Raw genomic sequence first — 22,619 nt, 5'->3', positions numbered from 1 at the left:
CAGAACTTTCCTGCCACTGAGCCTTCAGAGGAATACTCTTCTCATGGCAAGAAAGCTTTGAAAGACTGCCCCCCCCCAAAACATGTCTTTTATTATACTTGTCTTTTATTATACTTTTAATTGGGAATGAACTTTTTTACTTTTATTGTAAAAAATTCATAAAAATCATTAAAATACTTTTTCTGTGGAGAAATTGTGTGTATTTCAATTTTTGGGACTGAGGAAAGTGTTTAAAGTGCTTTTTATTGTGTGTTTGTGTGGGAAAAGTGACTTTCTTGCTACTTTCCTGTGTTACTGACTGTTGCTGCTAAGTATCCTTAGGAAGCAAGCACCATTTTCGGCTTGACCATGGAAGAAACTAATGGTCTTTCATTTAGACTTTCTCCCAGCCACAAAAAGAAAAAGTTGACAAAGCAGTCTGCCATCACAGCAGGCCAGAGCCTAAGGTGGTGACTTTGCGGTGCCCAAAGATGGTTCCTTAGACCATATCTTTTTCCCTGGCTCTCTCTGGTGGTCTTCATAAAGCTACTATGGACTGGGGATTATCCATGTCCTCTCTGGCTGTTGGGGTCCCCTCAGTGGGCAAAGGATAACAACCTTTGTTAGTCATGGGAGAAAGGGCAGGAAATGTGCCTCCACTTAGTCAGAATATTATTCTTATCTCTGGGAAAGCTGTCACTTGCAATATTATTGTAACACAGAAAAGTAACCCCTACTTCACTGTCAAAAAAAGACTGAAACCTAAACATTTAACTTCGCCTTTGTCAGTTTTTTTTTGGCGAGGAGTGATTTATTGGGCTTGGCTCAGGGTCTTGAGCAGGCTATTTACCCTTCTTGTAAGATAGTTTCTAGTAAAAAGAAAATGGATTCCTCTTTCCCTGAAGAGTTTCAGGATGAGTAATCTCTAGAAGAATGTGAAGGGACAGATGGATGTTTTTCTCTTCATGTTTATGATTCAGATTCTGAAGATGTGTGGTATCTGGATCTCCATGTGAGGGATTCACTTTCACTGATACTATATCCGAATTGCACCGTGTTTTCAGTGAGAGAACACTGAGGTTTCTCAGTCCCATAAAAGTACTATGAATTGCTACAACTCGAATTCACAGAACTTAACCATTCTCCCCCCAGTGCTGTCAGTGCTGAAGGATGTGTTTCTCACAGCCTGTGGTTCCTCTCACATCCAACCTGTTGCCCTAAGAAAGCAGATAGAATGTATAAAGTTCCTTAGTCTTTCAACTTTTTATACACTAATTCCAGACCTGACCCAACAGCTATAGCTTTAGTTACTCCAGCTGCTGCTAAGCATTTTGTTAATTGTAATCCTTCTACTTTGGGCAAGTATGCTAACGTTTTCAGTAAGTTTTGGGGAAAAAAGTATATGCTTCTGCAACTTTGATTTTTAGAATTAGGAATTGCCAGCCTTGTATGTTAAAGTATATACTGACTAATTGTGAAAGTATGATGAATATTTTAACTGCAGTTTCCTCTTGTGAAGGAAAAATCTGCTTTCTGTAGTCATGTTTCTTCTGTTTTTCATATAACCTAGTCATTGTTTGAAGTGTGTGACTCTAGATACTGCTTCCCGAATTGTTGCATCTGCTACTTTTTTGACAAGTTTTGCCTGAATGCATTCTTAGAACCTCCCAGAAGATTTCAAAAATTAAGTTTTGAATTCCTCTTTGAGTAGAGATTTAGATTTTAGAACCTTTGCTGCAGAGGTTAATCAAAAAGTGTGATGAGAGAGGTAAGCTGATTCAGGAAATTTCTCAGCCCTCCTTATCTAAAGTTCCAAGGGATTTTCTTCTCCCTTGTCCAGTTTTTGAAAGAAACTAAATAAACAGTCTCGACAGAATGTGAATAAGAGGACATGTAAAATGCAGTGGCAAGGAGGATCCAAAAAGAAAGTTTGAACATCCAGAAAAAAAGAACAGCTAGATAAGGCAGAATGACTTTTGTAAGGGATCTTGTCTTCCCCTCCCACCATTGCAGTCCCTTATCCCTTCCAGGATGTCTAAATCTCCATTTCTGTATTTTGCACTTTATTCATCTAGATTTTATGTATCTCTCTTATGGTTTTGTGTGTCTGGATCGCGGTAACAGTTCTCTGCTGTTCCTTTTAGGCTATCCACTGCTCCAAAAGTGCTCACAGAGAATCTAGTTCCTGCCATAGCCCTTTGCAGTCTACAGGGTATCTGCATTTTTCCATATTTAGATGACTTGCTTATCTTTGCAGTCTTTTTCAAAGTGTTGGAATTTCTCGCTTGGGTAAGAGATCTCCTGTACATTACATACTGGGCTTCCAAGAGAACATTCAAATTGTTTTTTGACTCCATCACACGGGATTATGTTGCTGGGTTGCCTTCTAGGCACATCAGTACAAAGACCTCTTCTACCACAGGAAAAAAATAAATCAATATTAAGATGCATTCCAGGGCTTTTCTATTCAGAATCCTGTCACTGCGAGTCTGAGTCTCATGGTATCCACGATTTGCATGATACCTCTTCCAAGACTCCTTACGAGAAACGCTCAGTAGTATCTGAAGTATCTTTCGTCCCAGCATCAACACCCATTGTCTCTTCAAATTCCAGTCATGGGACTTCAGAAAAGTGAAGTCACTTGGAGGGGGGTCATCAAATGTCCCTGAATCCAGGTCTCCCATCCTCCCCTCCTGTTCGAAATCAGTCGGTCACAACAGACAACTCGGACTTTGCTTGGGGAGCAGTGTTAAGGGGAATAAAAGTGCAAAGTCTCCAGAACAAGAAAGACAGACAAAAGCACATAAATGTAAAAGAGATGCTAGCTCTTATAAAGGCTGTCAACTCTTTGAATCATATGTGGTCTCCAGGGGTTTCTTACGTATTTTGCTTACTGTTTAGACTTGCATGTCAGCTAGGAAAGGGAAGTGTGCTTGTGGGAGACATATTCCTAACAAGGACGCACACAATGTGTGTTTTTTTGTCTAGGTGAGGCCCACAACCATACATCCTGTTCGGTTTATAAGTCGTTTGTCCCCAAGACTCTACGTAGCCATTTAGCGGCTTTGAATCTTTATCTTAGAACCAAAGACTCAGACCCTTGGCATTAGGCGTGGAGGGAGAGGAGTAGGCCGCTTCGAAAGAAGGCAAAAAAGTTAGGCCCGAATCCCAGGCTGCACCTCAGGCATTCGAACAGGCTCTAGAGGTGATTGAAGACCCGGAGTCCATTCAGATGACTGTTACCAAAGTAGGCCCGGGAACCTTAATGGAAGCTGGGGTATGGGGTACCGAAGGTACATCCGCTGAGGAAATTCAGCCATCAGAGTCTGATGGCGGAGGGGAACCACGGCTCGCATTCTCGGAAGCCCCTGCTCCTCCTATTCATGCTAGGCTGACGTCTGCTTCTATTCTGACTGTTCCTACAACCCCCTTGAAAAGGAAACAAAAATCAAAGCGCTCTGAACCCCTACAGATGCCTGGCTGGGAATCTTTCTCTCAAAGTCTGTTTAAGGCCTTTCAGGCATTAGAATCACAGCAACTTCCCCCTACTCTCACTCCTCAACCAATCCATGGGTCTGAGGAAGATTACTCATCTTCTGAGGAGTCCTTCTCCTATGAAACACAAATTGAATCCCCCAAGGAATTCATTACTCCAAAGAGGAGGACTCTATTTCTCCTGAATCCCCAGGAGAAGAATTCAGCTTTGTGGATACTGTCTCCCTCATGAGGGAACATTTTAAGTGGCAGGCCTCTGAGGTTTCAGACTCTAAGAAAAGGTACTTTGACCTTTTGCAAATGGAGCAACCATCTCCCTCAGCTGTGACTCCCTTACTGCCTGCTTTTCAGGATGTCTTCCTAGCTGTTTCACAGCCTCCTGACTCACAACCCCCAGCAGCTAAACGACCTGATCAATTTTACAGGGTCCCCCAGTTTCTTTACAAGAACCCTCCTGCAGACCCAGCTGTTGTAGCTGTTTCTGCAGATAAGACATCCAGGCAACTACCTTCTACTGCTCTTTATCCAACTGATACAGTTAATTTATGGACAGTACAGGTAAAAAGGTATATACCTCCTCCACTCTGGCCATTAGGGCCCTGAACTACCAAACCCACATGGCAAGATATGTACTTGATATCATTTCAAAAGCTTTTACCCTTCTGTCTGAGGTTTAGGATTCCCCTACCAGAGCACAACTAAATTCACTTCTCTCCACAGCATCCCAAGTGACCAGGCACTCCATTAAGTGTAGCTATGATGCTGTGGAAGCTTCATCCAAAGCTGCTGCTTCTGGATCAGTGCTTCGATGTTACTCCTGGTTACGGCTACAGCCCCTCCCCATGGATGTTCAAACTAAACTACTGGATGCACCCTTAGACAACAAGGCCCTTTTCGGGCAAGCTTCTGCTAAGCTTCTCAAATCCCTCCAAGAGAAGTGCAAAGAATTACAGAACCTCAAACACCTTCTGGTGTCCCCTATTCCTAGATATTATAGGAATTATCCTCAGAAACCGTCCTTTGTTAGAAGGCAATCCTTTCATTCAGCACCACAATCAAAGGGACGCTGATAGCCGAGGAAGACTTCTGCTCCCAGATTTCCCTCCAGCTCCTCTACCACACCCTTTCAAAGCCAGTCTGACCAATCCAGGCCTCCTCCACCCCTTCTGCATCCAGTAACACTCTTATCCCTTTGACTCACCCTCTCCCTTCTGTCCTGGTGGAGATTAACAACAGAGCAGTGGGTCCTCTCCATCATCAAGAGAGAATGTTACATGACTTGGTGGATGCTCCCACCTTTCCAAGGGATTCCTCAATTACCAATAAACCAAATCCACCTGTTCTCACCCATCATTCATCAACTTCTGAAGCAAGGCACCATAGAACCAGTGCCCACCCCTCAAAGGAACACAGGTTTTTATTCTAGAATGTTCCTGGTACCGAGGAAAGAGGGTCCTTGGAGACCTATCCTGCATCTATCCTTTCTCAACCTCTTCCTCCACGTACCCAGTTTCAAAATGATCACCTTACCACTTCTCTTGCCTCTAATCCCCTTCCAGGCATTCATGGTAGCTCTAGATCTCAAGGATGCCTACCTCCACATCCCCATTCGTCTGGATTACAGGAAATTCCTCTGATTTTCAGTAGGCTCCTGTCATTTTCAATTCTCTCCATTGACTTTTGGTCTCTCCTCTGCCCCAAAAATGTTTACAAAGTGTCAGCCCCCTTCATTGCTCATTGCAGAACCCAGGGTATACAGATATACCCATACTTAGATGCCCTACTCATCCTGCATCAAGACCACCAACTCCTACTCCTTCATTTACAACAGGTGTCAAATGCCCTCTCTCTTCTGGGGTTCACGATAAACGTAGAAAAATCTCACCTCACCTGATCCTCTCACAGGACATGATTTTCCTGGGGTGCAGACTGCGCACAGACTGCATGAAGGCCTTCATCCCAGACCAAAGGATTCAGGAACTCTGCCTGTACTTCAGTCAGATCCTTACCCAAACCGCTCTGACACCTTGGGAATTCCTGAGACTGTTAGGCCACATGGCATCCCTCATACCCATGCTGCCTTTGGCAAGACTCCACATGCGCAAAATTCAGTGGGTGTTAAAAAACCTATGGACCCAACATTCCCAACCCTTGGACTCTCCACTTCACTTCTCCAGTGCCTAAAAAAGGAGATCCACTGGTGGATATCTGCAATGCTAACCAACCTGGGGACCCACCTTCAATTCCAACACCACAACAACAGATATCCACAGATGCTTCAGATCTGGGCTGGGGTGCAGTGTTACAAACAAACCAACAACACCTCTCAGTACAAGGAAAATGGTCTTCTGTAAGGGAAAAAGACCACATCAACATCAAGGAAATGAAAGCCCTGCTGTTAGCCCTTCTGACATTCAAGCCCTCTATCCTGCCAGGAACCCTAAAAGTAATCACAGACAATATGATGTCCTGTGGTACATAATCAAGCAAGGGGGACCAGGTCCTACCCACTATGCAGCCTGGCCATCCAGATATGGAATCTAGCCGCTTCTCTCAGGGTCCAGTTATTAGCCATGTATATCTCCTCAGCACAGAATGTTGTGATACACACTCAGCAGAACCTCAGCCCCATCTCGTGAATAGATGCTTCAGAGAAGTTTTCCTAGACTTGATACACAGGTGGAGTATTCCACAAGCAGACCTGTTTGCCTCCCCGGTTAACAGGCTGATGCCCAACTTCTGAACAAGGAACCCACATCCACAAGCTTGGAAAGTGGATGCCTTCTAATTCTCATGGGGGGATGTACCTGTACGCCTTCCCCCCTTCACTCTAATCCAAAAAGTCCTCCTAAAAAGAAGGACAAACCAAAAATCCTACTGATGACCCCCTTTTGGCCAAGACAGCATTGGTTTCCCCTCCTACTTTCTCTAGCCAAGGGCAATCACCACAGGTTACCCCACCAACTAGACCTGCTCACACAGAACAAGGGATCCCTGCTACACCCATAGGTAAACAACCTAAAATTGACCTTATGGGTGATAGTATTCTGATCCCTTACCCGACACCTTTATTCAGAGGACGTACTCAATGTTCTGCAGGAGGCCAAAAAAACTAGCACTAAGAGAAACTATGTAGCTAAGTGGCACAGATTCTCCAACTGGTGTCATAGGAACAACCAGGACCCCCGGGTCCTATACTACTTATGTGAGCTACTCCAAACAGGACTGACATATTCTTCAGACAAAGTCCATTTGTCTGCTATTTCTGCCCATTTCACCACATCTGGTATCCAGAGTGTAAGTCAGACCCTTTCTAAAGGGAGTCCTCCACATTAAACCCCCACGGAAACCCATCCCTCCTCTGTGGAACCTAAAGTTTGTATTAGAAAAACTAACCTTACCCCCCTTTGAACCAGCACATTCTATTTCCCTGAAGCTTTGCACATTGAAAAACAGTCCTGCTAGTTGCCCTCACCTCCGCCAGGAGGGTTTCAGAGATCCAAGCCCTTATGGCCACATCTCCCTACCTTGTTTTCCACAAGGACAGAGTTGGCCTCCAGACCAACCCTTCATTCATGCCCAAGGTAGTTAATGAACTCTCGTTGAATCAGTCCATTAACCTACTAGTTTTTTATCCTTATCCACAAAGTGCCTCAGAAAGGACCCTACATTCCCTGTATGTACACAGACAACTTTGATACTACTTAGACAAAACCAAAGATATCAGGAAGTCAGATCAGTTATTTATTTCTTTCCATCCCAGAGCCCTAGGGAAAGCTGTATCTAAGCAAAGCATGGATCTCCAAGTCCATTTCTTTGTGCTACTCCCACCATGGAAAATCCTTACAAGGCAATATTAAACCTCATTCTACCAGAGCAGCTGCTTCCTCTACCGCCTTTTTCAAAGGCATAGACTCCTCTTCCATTTTAGAAGCAGCTACTTGGACCTCAGTACACACCTTCACCAAATACTACAAGCTGGACATAACATCTCTTGCTAGAGCAGGATTTGCCAGGACTATCCTACAGGGTCTCCTTGACCACAGTAACCCTTCCTCCTCCCAGGTTCATACTTAAAGCTCTGGTACTCTCCCTACTGTTATGAATACTGCAGCATCAGAATAGAAGGACATAGCATAGTTGTGTAAGAACTTACCATAACCTTAGATGTTCTTCTCTTCTATGTTGCAGTATTCAGTCCCACCCACCTACCTACCCCCTGTCTCTTTCCAACTACTATCCCAGGTATCTTCTGAGGGCACATTGCCATCATCCCCCCTGGTCTCTATCTACACAGCCATCCTACTGCCCTGGGACTGGCCTACATGTAAGTCTAAGGGTCTCTGATTAGGACCATCCTGTCAAACCTCACAGGCACTACTGTATGGGGCAAAACAATTCTGATGAGGGTACGTGCAGACGTCACTTTTATACCTAATGTCGGTTTATGGCCCTGGTAACGGACATCACACCTACCCTCCTGGACTAAGACTTTGGTATACTGGCCGGACGGTGGCGCTGCAAGCAGCAACTCCCTACTGTTAAGAGTACTGCAACATAGAAGAGAAGGACATCTAAGGTTATGGTAAGTTTTTGCACAACTATTCTTTATCCGGTGTTGCCTTTAAATATGCATGGCATTCATTACACTGTACAAGATGCTTGTGCTTTAGCAAATAGTTAATGGCATACTCATTTAAAAAATCCATATTTAGCTTCAAATTAATAGAAAATTAGAAAAGAAAAAAATAATAAAAATCAGTTACCACAGAATAGAAAGAGAACTTAAATCAAGTTCTGTAAGAAAAAGAAAAAAAAATCACACAAACAATATGCAACTAAATACTAAAGTAGGTACAGTGAAGTTGTTTTGACCATACAAGTTCTGAAAGTCAGATAAAAGATGGAACTTCTTTACATCGCAAACAAATGTGCTCACTATCGCTCACAGTTGCAACTCTTTTTAACAGTAACGGTCAATAAATCACAAAGACGGGATTGTTTAGGTAAGCTCTGGATTGTCCTGTCTGCAGTCTGTGTGACTTTATAGCCTTAGGTTGCCTAGAGTTTGCCTGTCTAAAACCTATCCTTTTCTAACAAAAAACAGTGAAAATTAAAGTTAAAACAACAAAATGTAAATCAAATTAATTCTTGTCTGCAAGCTATCCCTTCCTCCTTATAAACAGTGAAAAACAGTGGTAAGAAATAAAGTATAAATTCAAATAAAACTTCTCTTACCAGGCAACTCCACAGTAAATCACAAACCAAGACAGGATTGTTTATATAAGATCTTCAGTTAAGTGTTATACAGTTGAGAGTTGATTATCCAAACTAATTGGGACCTAGGGTTCTTCAGATAATCAAACTGCTGGGATAATCAAACATTGAAACAGATAAAAAAAACTTCTAAAATCTTGTTTTTTTCTGCATGCAGGGAATACAATTTTCAACCATTCAGCGATTCCAGTGGGCAATAACCAAGTGGGCTGGAAGTTAAAAAAAAAAAAAAAAAAAAACATTGACAAGTGAATACGTATAACATTTACATATTCGGACTTTGACTTTTCCTGCCCAAAAACTTTGGAAGGCTGCATTCGGATAATTGACATTTCAGATAATTGATGTTCAGATAATCAACTCTACTGTATATCTAATTTATCAGCAAGTTTGCATTTATGTAAATTAGGGTAGTCAGTTTCCCCACAGTCATTCCCTGATTTCCACAGCACTTTCAGGTACTCATGCTATGAATATCTTTAGCAAAAATTAAAAAAGTCTCATGTAGACCTTATCTCATGGTCTCTGGCACTACCATAGGGGATTCTGCCCTCAAAAGTTAATCCTGTAGTTTCTGTGCAAAAGTGAAAATTATTATCCCCGTTTATATTCATGAAATAGGATCATAATATAGTTTAAATGTTTGGTGTGAAAAATATTGAAACCTACTGGTTCCAAGTCTACAATAGTTAAATTGAGTGAATGTAAACTTGTAACATTCATTTTTCCGTTGTGATTTCTCTTGATATGCAGCATACCTACTACATTTCCAGGGGATTTTTTCACCTCCTGCTCATGTACCTCATCACTTTGCTTGTTGAGTACCAACTTGCGTGGCTACAGCACCCTTTTTTGCAGTCTGGTTTAAAGGAAGGGCAGAGTGGAGATGAACACTGATTCTTGTGCATTGCATGCAGTGAAAACAAGTCACTGTGGTGCATTTCTTTGCATTTTCTCTCTGATGCACCTCCTCACTCTGCTACAGGTCTTACTTTCCGTTATTATATGCATTGTACTGTGTGTAGTTATGCTTCAAGAAAAAGAGTGCTGAAAGTCTGGAACAGAAGTGTTGAAATCAGTATTAACAAGCCCAAGATTCATTTGTGGAGTACAACCTTATAACTTGAGCAGTTTTCAGTTCCCTGGTGTGAAGCATGCAGTTTGACTATTTTTTTTTTCCAGACCACCTTATAAATGTGACATCTGTCATTTTTCAGATAAGACCAAGCTCATTTTTGAGATCTTCAAAAGGAGGCTTCACAGTCATGGTTCAATATCACCTTTTTCAAAAAAATTTGCATACTCTCACTCGTTTTGTTTGTGTTTATGAGGTTGGCTTTAGAAAGCTATGTTAAAAACTACTAACAAAACAACAGTCGTAAGCATGTGGTAAATGAAGCCTTTTAATGGTCAGTTTAGTGTTTTGCCTTGGATCTTTCAACATAATTTCCTTTTAGAATGCTTATGAAGGATGAAACTTGTGATTCACATGCAGGTCTTATTTTCTTTTCTGCACACTGACAGGACATTTCATAACGATTTAAATAAACTGTTGAGCAGCATGGCCTTGATATTGACACGTGATCGTAGTGCTTTGTGGTATATTCCAGAGCTGGGAGTACACTGATTTTTATTAAATAACTTTCTCCCATTTGACAACTACAATATTCTGCAGTACAGTGGTGATTTCCACGACTTGGCAAAATAGCAAGATAAAACTTAAGAAAGTTAGGTTAGTGAACCCTGATTTCTAATCTTAAATAAGCAGTTTATCATTCTGACTATAGCTAGTTAAAAAGTTCCACAGTTTTGCTGAGTAACGATTAATATTTTAAAAGGTGGATTAAATGTTGAAATAAAAATGCGGTTTGTAAAGCTGGGTTATTGATGTTAAAAATTTAAGCCAGTCGTTCATCATCACAGTTTCTATTAGCTTTAGCAGCACTTGTTAAATGTCTGCAGCTGCAGTTCAGATGATCTCTTAATGTTTTTGTTGCATATAGTTTGACACTTTTTTTTCATTTCTTTATTATTATTCAGCCAGATTTTATTTAGGGGGGGCAGCTAGTGTTGACATCCATTCTCAAGCTTTTCCCACAGATAATTATGTCCCTAGATTCGCTGTATATTTCAGTGCACCCCAGACATTTCCCTCCAGATGGGAAGACTTTTTGGTCTTTGGGCTTTAAGCACCCTATGACAAGTTGAAAAAAGCAGAGAAGCTAGGGCTGTTATGCTGCATCCAAATGGGGTTTCATTTTATGTTCCTGTGTGTTGAACTAACGTTATTGAGGGGAGGCGATAACTTCCACATATGAGGTGGCATATGTTTCTCTTGTTCACCCACCTACTGCAACATCAGATATGAATTTGGCCTGTCTATCACAATATTACTGTGATCATGGAAGTGTGCTTCCAGCATGCTCCAGCATCATTGCTCTTCCCCCGTCATCAGCTCCTCCACTGCCCAAGCCCCTTACTGAACTCAAGCCATCTAACTAACCATCAAAGCTTCATCCCTGTTTGCCACAGAGATGAGTTAATTAGCCAGATTTTAATTGAGAGACCATACTGTATTTAAGTAAAGCCTTTATAGAACCCATTTTACTATGTAGTTTTAGTGACCTTATGTGCAGGCCCATGCAAATGTTGGAACTTTGTAAACATACTTTATACTGGGGCAGTGAGAAGAAAACTGAGCATCCGATTGCAACAACCATTGTAGGATTTTTTTATCATGTACTTGTAGATGCATATAAAAAGTCCTAAGTATAGTCAAGAAACTGCTCATTGTAAACAATTAATAAAACTAACTGAACATGCATTTGTAATGCATCTTCTGTTAAAATGTTGATGTTTTTTAGATTTCATTAGGCACTTGTTTAAGTTTCTGTATTATTCGCATAAGTTAGGAGATGTATTTAAAAAAATCCATGGAACCTTTACATAGCTTCTTAAAAGCAGGCATAAAAACTTCCTTAGCAGCACCACCAAAACCACTCTGGCCATTTCCTACCTTCTCTCATCTCTCTTACACAGTGCACCCATCTTGACCAACCTTCAGACTGCGGTTAAATATGCTGGGGGCATGCTAATATAAAGCTGTAAAATTTGCCAACAGCAATTAGTACTGCCGCCAGCACTGTATTAACTTTAAGGCTTTGAATCAACTCAAAATGCCTCACTGTTTAGGTTATATACAGCTTATTTCCACACACATTATTCACAAAGCTAATGAATGCCCTTTTTTTATTCCTGTTCTTCATTTGTCACCCTAATAGACTACTTCGATCTGTTAAACAACATCATCATCTCAGCATATATATAAACCCCATAGATCCTCTTTCCAAAGTATCTACTCATACTCTGTGGCTAAAAATGTCATTCTGTCCCTCTGCAAATTAGATCTACCTCTAATCTCTCCATCATCAAACAACTACTAAAAGACTTCCTGAAATAAAACCTGGCTCTCTGCTTCTGCACTACCCTGAGCTGAACTAGTCCCTCCTTCCTTCCACCACCAGCATACTTTGACTATGTTTAGAAAGAAGGAATTAGTAAAATGTATTTCTTAGACAAAGGACAAATATATTTTGCCTAGATTATATTATGTACTCATCTCTGTTCCAAAAAGTATACTCAATATGTTTAATGTCGTCTGTGTGAATTGCAACTTGCGAATACTTTGTCTGTTGACAGTATTCTTTTTCAGCTCGTTATATCTGTCCAAATATTTGTACTGTGTATGTATAAGTTCACACTGTATGAACTGGAGCTGAATTTTTATTTAGTTAATATGTTGTTATTCTGCTCTAGGCTTTGTAATAATGTTATTTAACTGTAACTGTATTATGTCAGTATGAAGCTTATCTCCCTGTCCTCCAGTGAAAATGGGATGTTATCCCAGTAGGACTTTGCTGTTAAACGTCAAATAAATAAATTAAAGATCAAGAGATCACATCATCTTCCTCAAACTGAGGATATGATCACTATACTTGCCATTTCCTTACAGCAGTACCTGAATTTCCTTTTTTTCATACCCTGATACAGTATCTGTGTAAGCAGCCCAGTCGATCTGCAGTAATTCAGTGTGCAAGATAAACAGTACTATAACCATATTGTACTGTGAATTGCTGAAAGCAGCAACTGTCAGAATCGAAAGTGATGAACAGGCATCGGTAATAATGTTGTTATTGGTAGTGATACTAATCAAGATCTCCATCTGTGACATCTTGATCCGTTAGAAACTGTATATTATTTCCAAACTGTTTGAATGATGAATTCAGTAATATCAGTAAGTAACATTAGTAGTGTGTATAGACCTAACACCTATATTGACATGTTTAGCATGTGTATTTCAACACTTAGCGACTGCAGCAATTGACCACAGCTCATCAGATTCCTCTAACTTAGTATAGCACAATGGTTAGAGAATCAGATGCCTGTAACTTAGTATAACACAGCAGTTAGAGAATTGTGGAAGCAGTCAAATGGAAGCAGTCAAATGGAAGCAGTATCAAAAGAAGTGGAAAGTTTTTTTTAGGTGTATTGTGTGTAGTTTAGAGTAAAAAGCAGAACAGTGAGGGAGAGGCATAGGATCAGAAGAAAGTTGACGAAGGAAGCAGGGTAGCATAATTTCTATGAATTAAAGATAACAGGAGTGGGAATTTCAGTAACAGTGTACTATTAACGGCATTTATGCCTGGTTCATAAATTCTTACTTGATCAGGGACAGGAATACATTAAAATGATTACATGTTAACAGTATGATTTGAAGGGAAAGTGAAGTATGTTTCCTGGGGAAATCTGGCGGCACTGAGTGTGGTTTGTTTGATGACTAGAAGGAAAAGATTCAAAGTCCCAAGAAAAAGAATTAAAATGGAAAATGGAATGGGCGATTGCCCTGTGTTTGTAAAACAATCCTGTTGATCCATGGAAGGAACTTTAAACGAATGCCAAAGCTGTAAAAATAACTATCTGAAAGTCACTTTCAAAGAACCTCAAACTAATTTTTAAAGGGCCGGCCCCCTCTGCATCCCCATGAAGGGGCAACCCCCTCGCCCTGATACCAGGTTCACAGTGGCACAACAGTGAAGTAAAGGGCAATTTGCATTGGAGCAGAAATTATTTTGCAGCAAATTTACTCTGCGGTATTGGTACTAGGGTTACCACCTGTCCCACTTTGCGAGGGACAGTCCCTCTTTGGGCAGTTGTGTCCTGCAAAAAAGTTGTAAAAATGGCAAATGTCCTGAGATTTTAGGGCAAAATTATTTCCTATATTTTATGTAATAGTTGCATAAAACAGTTATTCTTATCTGAAACACCTAAATGTTATAAGAAACAGAATAAGCAACTAAAATGCTACAAGAATAAGCTTTAATTTAGGCAAAAAAGTGAAGTTCTGTCCTTTGTACTGGCCGTGGGTATGTTTTGGCCTGCAAAATCTGACGTTTGTACCAAAAATGTCCCACTTTGGGCATGTGAAAAGGTGGCAAACCTAATTGGTACTCACTGAAAAAAGTTCTCAAACAACTAACAGGCTCCTGTTAGTAAATGTAATCCAGTAGGTGTGTGAGCTTCAAAACATACTTATAAAAATTAGTTTTACTAGTTAATCTGTGGCGCAGGTGGTAGTACACAGAAAACATTAGCAGTTCTGAACACTAGCATAATGGCAACAATAGCATTGAATATTGTAATGGGTTGTTGGGCATCATTGTCTAGGTTGGAGAATTTGACAATACAAAAAATTTACTCTCACCTTACCTTAATTAATGCATCTAAAGGCTGTGTAGGATTTTGCCATTATTGTGTGTTTTCTTTTGAAGTCCCCATCATATATTTTCTGTCTTACATCCCCATGTAACATTTTGTACTGCTTCAGCTATGATAAACAATTGCATGCTGTTCCCATTTTTTGCTTGAGCCTAATGCTTCATTGCTAGCATGAGCCCAAGCTGGATGGTATAACACTAACATGTGGTTGCTTTTGCTCAGAAAATTAATTTCACTGCACAGGGTTTGGCTGCTGTAGGCAGAGTTCCACTTTTGTATTGATTAAAATGGTCATCATAATGAGTCTTCTTTTCGCCAATTAGGTCAGAGCCCTAAAATTTTAAGAACTAAAGCACATGGTTTAAAGCGAACTGATTCAGAAACCATAGGTGATTTTGCTACAAGAAGATTTAAGGGTAGGTACCTTAGAACTGCATGCTTTGCAGGATATATGCTAATGTTTTTGTGTCTTACTGTAATGTTACTGCTGATTTGAGTTTTCATGTGCCTTTAGGTTAATAAATATGCTGTGTTGTGATGATGCAGACATTTGTTAAAGCTGAAATTCAGTTGGGCTCAAATATACTGCACTTTTTTATGTCACTTCCATAAACCTTTAAAAAATGTTCACTAACAGCTTGAGCACTTTACTAGGTAGCATGTGTGCATGTCAGTAAGTCTGGTTGATATGAATGTTCTGGAGTCATGCATGTCCAACATTTGAGAATTCCTGTGGACTGATGCAGTGTTTTCCAGGGTGTGGGAGGTACCTCAGCATAGAGTATCTAAACCAAGGTCACTTCTGCCCACTGGTCAGGAGAAAGTTTATCCATAAAGGCTACAGAGACATAACATTTGTCTGCAAGTAAGCACTGCTCATTTCCGTTAGTATGTTCACTTCCTTACATACCAAGCACAGTGTAGTAGCGCTGTCCAGCTTCCTCCTGCCCCTCGCTTAAGTTTCAATATATTTGCTCCGTACAGTCTTGAGGTTCTCTGCGGTTCTAGATTCCACAACTTCCTCCTTTTCCCTAGCTTTGGTATTGGGGCTGTTAAATTTTGTACATCTAAAAATTGCTCTTTGATTTACAGTCTAGAGCTACTATAGTATTCCTTTTATGCCTGCTGATGTTCATCGTGTTACCCTGCTGCAGTCATCACACTTGGGTTATCCTGTCGTCAGGCGGTCCCGCAGTAGGCTGGAATTCCAAAGTCTTGGTCCGGCGTCGGTTGCTGTCGCTTCTTCCCTGACGTCAGTGCACCAGGGGTATATATAATGCAACCGACACCATTTTCTTCAGTCTTTCTTGCCGCGCGGTGCCCGAAGCAGAAGCAGTTCACAAGTGCCGGTCGGCCGACTACTGAGGTTTTCGAATTCGAATTTCAGACCGAAGTCTTCTATAAAGCTAAGTACCCCGTTGGGAAAACTTTTCTTGCCTCAGACCGATGTCAGAAAAAGTTAACAATTGTATTTCTTGTGGGAAGTAAATACTTCATAAGGATTTTCATTCTTTTTGCATACCTTGCCTAGGCCCAGACCACAACGTCACTAGTTGTCGTTTTTGTGCTAGGTTTAATAAGCGTACTATTAAAAGACGCTTTGATTTCGCACGACACTACTTCGGTAGGAAATTTAACTACACCATGCCATCGGAGCAACCGACTACCGGTGTGCACAAAAAACGCAAGGATACAGCCCAGGCCTAAGCCAGACTCCAAGGCCTCGGCTGTTCCGGTCTCTGGTTCTCCAGTCCTCAGTGAGGCCCCGATGCAGCCCCAGACTACCGCAGATCTGGAACCCGAGACCGCTTCAGAAATTTTGACGGAATGTACCAGGCCTACGCAGCCATTTAGTTCAGGCCCTACTGATGACATTGCTGAAAAAGATGTCGGTGCTGCAGAAACGCCATTGGTTTCTGAAGGCGTTTTCAGACCGACGATGCTCACCATTAAATCGTATTCTAAAACGAAGACTCCTATTAAATCTAAAAAGACTGCACTTCAGTCCCCTGTTCAAGGCCCCATGCCTAAGAAACAGATGCTCAAAATGGCTGAAGATTTGATCACTTTAATCAGGGGTTCCCAGCCCCCTCCTGACAAAAGGCCTAGACAAGAGGAAGATTATGAATCCTCTAAACGAGTGTCCATTTCTTCAGACTCCTCTGAGGACCAAGATTACTCCTTCTCCCCTTATGAAGATTCTGATGCTGAGGATTCCATTCCCTCAGCTTCTCCTCCTGAAGATTACTCCTTTGGAGAAACTTTACACACTATGAGGGAACATTTTCACTGGGAAGGTCAGGACTACTCTGACTCGAAGAAAAGGCTGAGAGAGTTTCTTTTACTCCCCCAACACAGACCACTTGCCATCCCACCAGTTTGACATTGTGGATGATGTTTACTTAGAATCCAGTTTTAACCCTGATTCTCTACCTCCTGCTCCGGCTAAGCCTGACAGATATTATAGAGTGCCTGATTCCCACAAATTTCTTTACAAAAGCCCTGTTGCTGACCCAGAGACAATCTCCCAGGGTCCCAAGGGGGCTAAGGCTTCTATGGCTAAAAATACTGTATCTTCTGAGAGGGATTCCAGAGCACTAGACAGGTGGGGGAAAAAGTTTACACCTCAGCCACTCTAGCTATGAGGGCACTAAATTGCCAATTTCACATGCTTAAGTATCAGCAATTTCTAATCTCTCAGTTAAAGCAAAAAATGACCACTCTCCCTCAACAATCTGAATTTTTGAAAGAAATGCAGGATCTGTTGCATGCCACTAAACAGGTGGGCAAACATACCTTACAATGTGGGTTTGATTCTTTGGAGGCCTCCTGCAGAGCAGCTGTCACTGGGTCTGTTATACGTAGGCATGCTTGGTTAAAGGAACAAACTCTTCCTGATCATGTTAAAGCAAAACTTCTAGATGCTCCCTTACAGCAGGATGTTCTTTTTGGAGTTAAAGCAGAAGAAGTCTTAAAGAAAATGGAGGATAAGGCAAAATCTATGCAGACAGTCAAATATTTCCTACAGGTACAGCCCCCTCGCTTCAGCAGAAACTGGCCAACAAAAAATTGGTCCTTTCCAGCTACAGACAGACCACAGAGGGGTAAATACAGACGCCCAAGGGGCAGAGGACAACCACAAGCCCAGTACAAACCTCGCCAATGGGGCACTGCAACACAGAAGGGAGGAGAAGACAGGTCCCAATCTACCAGAAGGCAAACTCAATGACTTGCACCTCATCTGGCCAAGCAACACTCTCTTGGCAGCCCCCTTGGGAGGAAAACTCGCACTTTTTTCAGACAACTGGCACATTGTCACAAAGGACAAATGGGTCCTAGATATAATTTCACGAGGATACAAATTCCATTTTCACACCTTGCCAATGAAAAGAGGAATGCCAAACCTGCCACAAAATCAATGGGCAGAGGCACAAAAACAAATTACAGCTCTCCTGGACATGAGAGCCATTCAACTGGTACCTACTCGAGAGCAAGGTCAAGGATTTTACTCAAGACTCTTTCTAGTGCCCAGAAAGGACAATGCCTGGAGACCAATTCTGGACCTTTCAATTCTAAACGCTTACTTACAAGTACCCAAATTCAAGATGCTAACACTACAGCAGCTTCTTCCCATGTTGGGCAAGGAAGCATGGCTAGTAACGTTGGACCTCAAGGAGGCATACCTGCATGTCCCTATCAGACAAAGTTGCAGAAGATACCTCCGTTTCATTGCAGGTTCAACCCATTACCAATTCTCTGCACTGCCCTTTGGCTTATCTACTGCGCCCAGAGTCTTCACAAAATGCCTGGCACCAGTAATTGCATACTGCAGACAAAGAGGAATTCAAATATACCCATACCTGGACGATTGCCTCATCCAAGCAGAAAGCAAGGACATTCTATTACATCATCTGGCTTTTGTGAAGTATCTACTAAATTGCCTGGGGTACACAGTAAACGAAAAGAAGTCAAAACTAGTACCCTCACAAAATATGACATTCCTGGGTGCCAGCTTGAATACAACGGCCCAGAAGGCTTATCTGACGCCAGACAAACAACTACAACTGACTCAATATTTCAAAACAATGGCAACAAAGGCCCATTTAACTGCAAGAAAAATTCTGCAGGCCTTGGGCTTCATGGCATCTTGCATACTACTAATACCATTTGCAAAGCTGCATATGAGGAAATTACAGTGGTACCTAAAAAGCGTATGGTCTCAACACAGCCACAGCTTGGACACAATGATATCTCTCATTCCCTGCCTACAACAGGAGTTTCTATGGTGGTCACAGGCATGTCACCTCAACAAGGGTCAGCCTTTCACCTTGCCCCCAGCCAGGCAAACTATCACAACAGATGCATCAGATTACGCCTGGGGGGGCTCACATGGCAGGACAGTGCATTCAAGGGGTATGGACTGCAGATCAAAGGAATCTGCACATCAATCAAAAAGGGATGCTAGCTGTACAGAAAGCTCTGACATCCTTCAAGGATCTATTACATCCAGGACAACTGACAATAAAGACGGACAACACCACAGTAATGTGGTACATAAACAAACAAGGGGGTACTCACTCCTACCCTCTGTGCAGGCAAGCAATGACCTTATGGAACACAGCTCTGGCTTACCAAGTTCAGTTACAAGCTCAATTCCTGCCAGGACAGAAGAATACATTGGCAGACGACCTCAGCAGAAACATCATGGATCCACACGAGTGGAAACTAGATTCACAAGTATTTACAATGATAACTCAAAAATGGGGCCTTCCAGACATAGACCTGTTTGCCAGCCCTCAAAACTATCAACTAACAAAATTTTGTACAAGGGCACTTCACCATCAAGCGTGGAAAGTGGACGCACTCTCTTTTCAGTTGGAAAAATCTGACAGTATATGCCTTCCCTCCATTGCCTCTCCTCACAAAGGTACTTCTGAAAGTCAAAAAGGAGAGACCACGACTGATTCTCATAGCCCCAGACTGGCCACGCCAGCACTGGTACCCGCTATTGAGGAATATGGCCCACGTCCCACCATGGATATTACCAAAAATTTCCCATTTACTCACACAACAAAACAATCAGATTCGTCACAGCCAGCTCAAAACCTTAAATCTGGCTGCATGGCAAATCAACTAAGCATCCAGCCAGCCCCTTTCCCAAGCAGTTATGGATGTTATTCTGGAAGCTAGGAGACCAAGCACCAGGAAGGCTTATTCGGACAAATGGAAAAGGTTTTGTGCCTGGAACCAAGCTAAAGGCCAAGACACAATTCAGCCTCACATGCCTCACATTCTACAGTATTTAACTGAGATGTTGCACAAAGGACTTTCTTTCTCTTCCATTAAAATCCATGCTTCAGCTATTTCGGCCCACTACAACACGGATCCACCCTTATATTCGCATCCATTTCTAAAGCAGTTCCTCAGAGGGGCAAAAAACATTAGACCACCCAGGAGAGCACCTACACCAACATGGGACCTCAATTTTGTTCTGGAAAAACTAATGCTACCTCCCTTTGAACCAGCTTTCTCTGCAGGTCTTCAGTTCCTATCGTGGAAGACTGCCCTACTGCTAGCAATAACTTCAGCTAGAAGAGTCTCAGAGCTGCAAGCACTAATGGCAGTGGAACCTTTCCTCATTTTTCATCAAGACAGAGTTTCTCTGCGAACTAATTCTTCCTTTATGCTTAAGGTGGTTTCCAGTGTGGTTTTAAATCAAACCATCCACTTACCCACCTTCTTCCCAAATCCACTGAACAAAGGTGAGAGACTCCTGCATTCCTTGAACATTCACAGGCAATTTCGTTACTACTTGGACAAAACTAAGGCTTTCAGAAAATCTGACCAGCTCTTTGTATCCTATGCTACAGCTTCTCAAGGGAAGGCTATATCAAAGCAAACCATTTCCAAATGGATAGGTCATTGCATATGTTTTTGCTATACTCATCATGGAAAACCAGTTCCTGCTACCATTAGGCCCCACTCTACCAGGGCAACAGCTACTTCTACAGCCTTTCTCAGGGGGGTTCCAACCAAGGAGATTTTGGAAGCTGCAACTTGGAGTTCAGTACACACCTTTACCAAACACTATCACTTACCACTTTACTCTAAGACCAGGGCGGGCTTCGCCACTGCAGTTCTGCAGGGCCTTCTAGCCTCCTCTAACCCTCTATGATACCTCCACCCATCCTTAGCTTTGGGATTCAACCCAAGTGTGATGACTGCAGCAGGGTAACACGAACATAGTACAGTTTTGTACCTACCATAAATGTAGATGTTCGAATGTACACCCTGCTGCAGTCCAGGTTACCCTCCCTCCATCCCCTCTGACCTACTGGCTAAATCTCTTCAATACCTTCCTGATATATTTGCTTATAGCTGAAGGGATTTTGTGTTTGTGCAAGTTTACTCAATTTGGTACTAATTACTGACCACCTTTTTGGGGGCACCTGACATCTGGGGCAAGAAAAACTGAAGAAGATGGTGTCGGTTGCATTATATATACCCCTGGCGCACTGACGTCAGGGAAGAAGCGACAGCAACCAACGCCGGACCAAGACTTTGGAATTCCAGCCGATCATGGACCGCCTGACGACAGGATAACCCAAGTGTGATGACTGCAGCAGGGTGTACACTCGAACATCTACATTTATGGTAGGTACAAAACTGTACTTTTCCTGTTTGTACATATTAAACACGATTATTTCCTTTCATGACCTTCTTGTGTAGACTACGCACCATTTCTGTTGCCCTTCTTTTGACGACCCCCTTGCTGCCTGTCTTTGCAAATCTGACATGTCTAAAACAGTATCCAGTACAGTAAATATATTATTAGATGTGCATAATGATTTTTTTTATGTTTATTGTGTTTTTCACTGTACCTGGCAGTGCTTTCCTCCGTTAATGTTCTTACTGTAGTCTCAGACTCGCTGCTTACCTTCTTGATAGTGCAGGGAAATAATTAATTGTGGGACTCCAGAATTGATTTACTTGTCTGGGTGTTTAACATACTCCTGTTTTAAATGTGAGAAAGACTGAAGGAACTGTAAGAGCATGGATTTATGAGCACCTTTATACTACCAGTAATCCATTATGCAAACATTCCACCAAATGTGTCAGTGTTAAGAAGTTTTTATTTTTGTTTTAGAAAAAGTTACAAAGGAGGTGATTGGATGAGCAGGCTAGAATCAAGAGACTATTACTGAAAGGGGACTTCCAAGATGGCTACACATTGAGTAACAGCTTAACTCTAGCTCTCCCAGTGTGAAAACAGTTACTCAACAGAGAAGGCCAGTAGACTTTTGTGTTTATGGATAAATTTCAGTAATTGGCTAGTAAGTGTACTGATTGGATGCCAGGAAAAAATACAGGGCACCTGGAAAAAATCAGCTATAAAAAGTGAAGAAGAAACACTGACTTGGGCAAGTTATGCAGCTGTTCACCCGAAAGCAGTTCAACCTCCGGACATGACTTCCAGTAGCCTACAGGAAGATGTAAGACAACTGCACTGACCTGGTTAAAATAAATGAAACACTGATGGAATATATCAACACAAACAACAAAAGGCTAGAAAAAATGGAAGAAGCTTTAAATGGATATTGAGATGCAGTGATAAAGCTGCAAAAATCGGAGGTTGAAATGTGGAAAAGGCTGGCTGAATGAGACTGCTCAGGAAGAGATGTTTAAAAAAATAATAGAATTACATGACACAGAACGTCGAGAAAACCTGAGATTTTCAGCTATACCACAGAAGCTGGAAGGAACAGACTTCGTTCATTTTATGAAAGTTCAAATAAGCAACTGGACTGATATTCCACAGCTGATAGCTGAAAGGGCACATTGTGTGTATGCTGCAAACTTGGCTATGAAAAAGCAACCTAGACCTTTAATAGTAAAGAAGAAATCCTAACAGCAGAAGGAGTTGATTCTAACAAAGTTGTGACAGAAGGACAAAATACTAAAAGTGGGAGACAGCAGAGTCTTTGTGGAGAATGATTACTCATTCTACACAAGGCAGAAGAGAAATAAATTCATTCCACTATTCAAGGAATGTTGAGATACAGGTGTGAGATTCAAACTGCTGTACTCAGCAG

General features: G+C 41.7%; 1 protein-coding gene across 5 annotated transcripts in view; it reads left to right on the top strand.

Moving 5' to 3' along the window:
* Positions 1-22,619, top strand: part of GAB1 (GRB2 associated binding protein 1) — a 1,599,067-nt gene that overhangs the window by 1,384,715 nt on the left and 191,733 nt on the right. For 3 of the 5 annotated variants that reach the window (XM_044062261.1, XM_044062260.1, XM_044062262.1), the window contains one exon: positions 14,850-14,942. The exons of the other annotated variants lie outside the window; for them this stretch is intronic. In XM_044062261.1, coding sequence (XP_043918196.1) covers positions 14,850-14,942 — 93 coding nt within the window. The remainder of the gene's footprint in view (positions 1-14,849; positions 14,943-22,619) is intronic. 5 annotated transcript variants of the gene reach the window in all.

Source organism: Protopterus annectens, chromosome 2.part1, assembly GCF_019279795.1.
Source record: "Protopterus annectens isolate FY-2018-M chromosome 2.part1, PAN1.0, whole genome shotgun sequence".
Lineage (NCBI taxonomy): Eukaryota > Metazoa > Chordata > Ceratodontiformes > Protopteridae > Protopterus > Protopterus annectens.
Note: the sequence above shows the minus strand (reverse complement) of the source record. Positions and strands in the feature narration are given on the sequence as shown.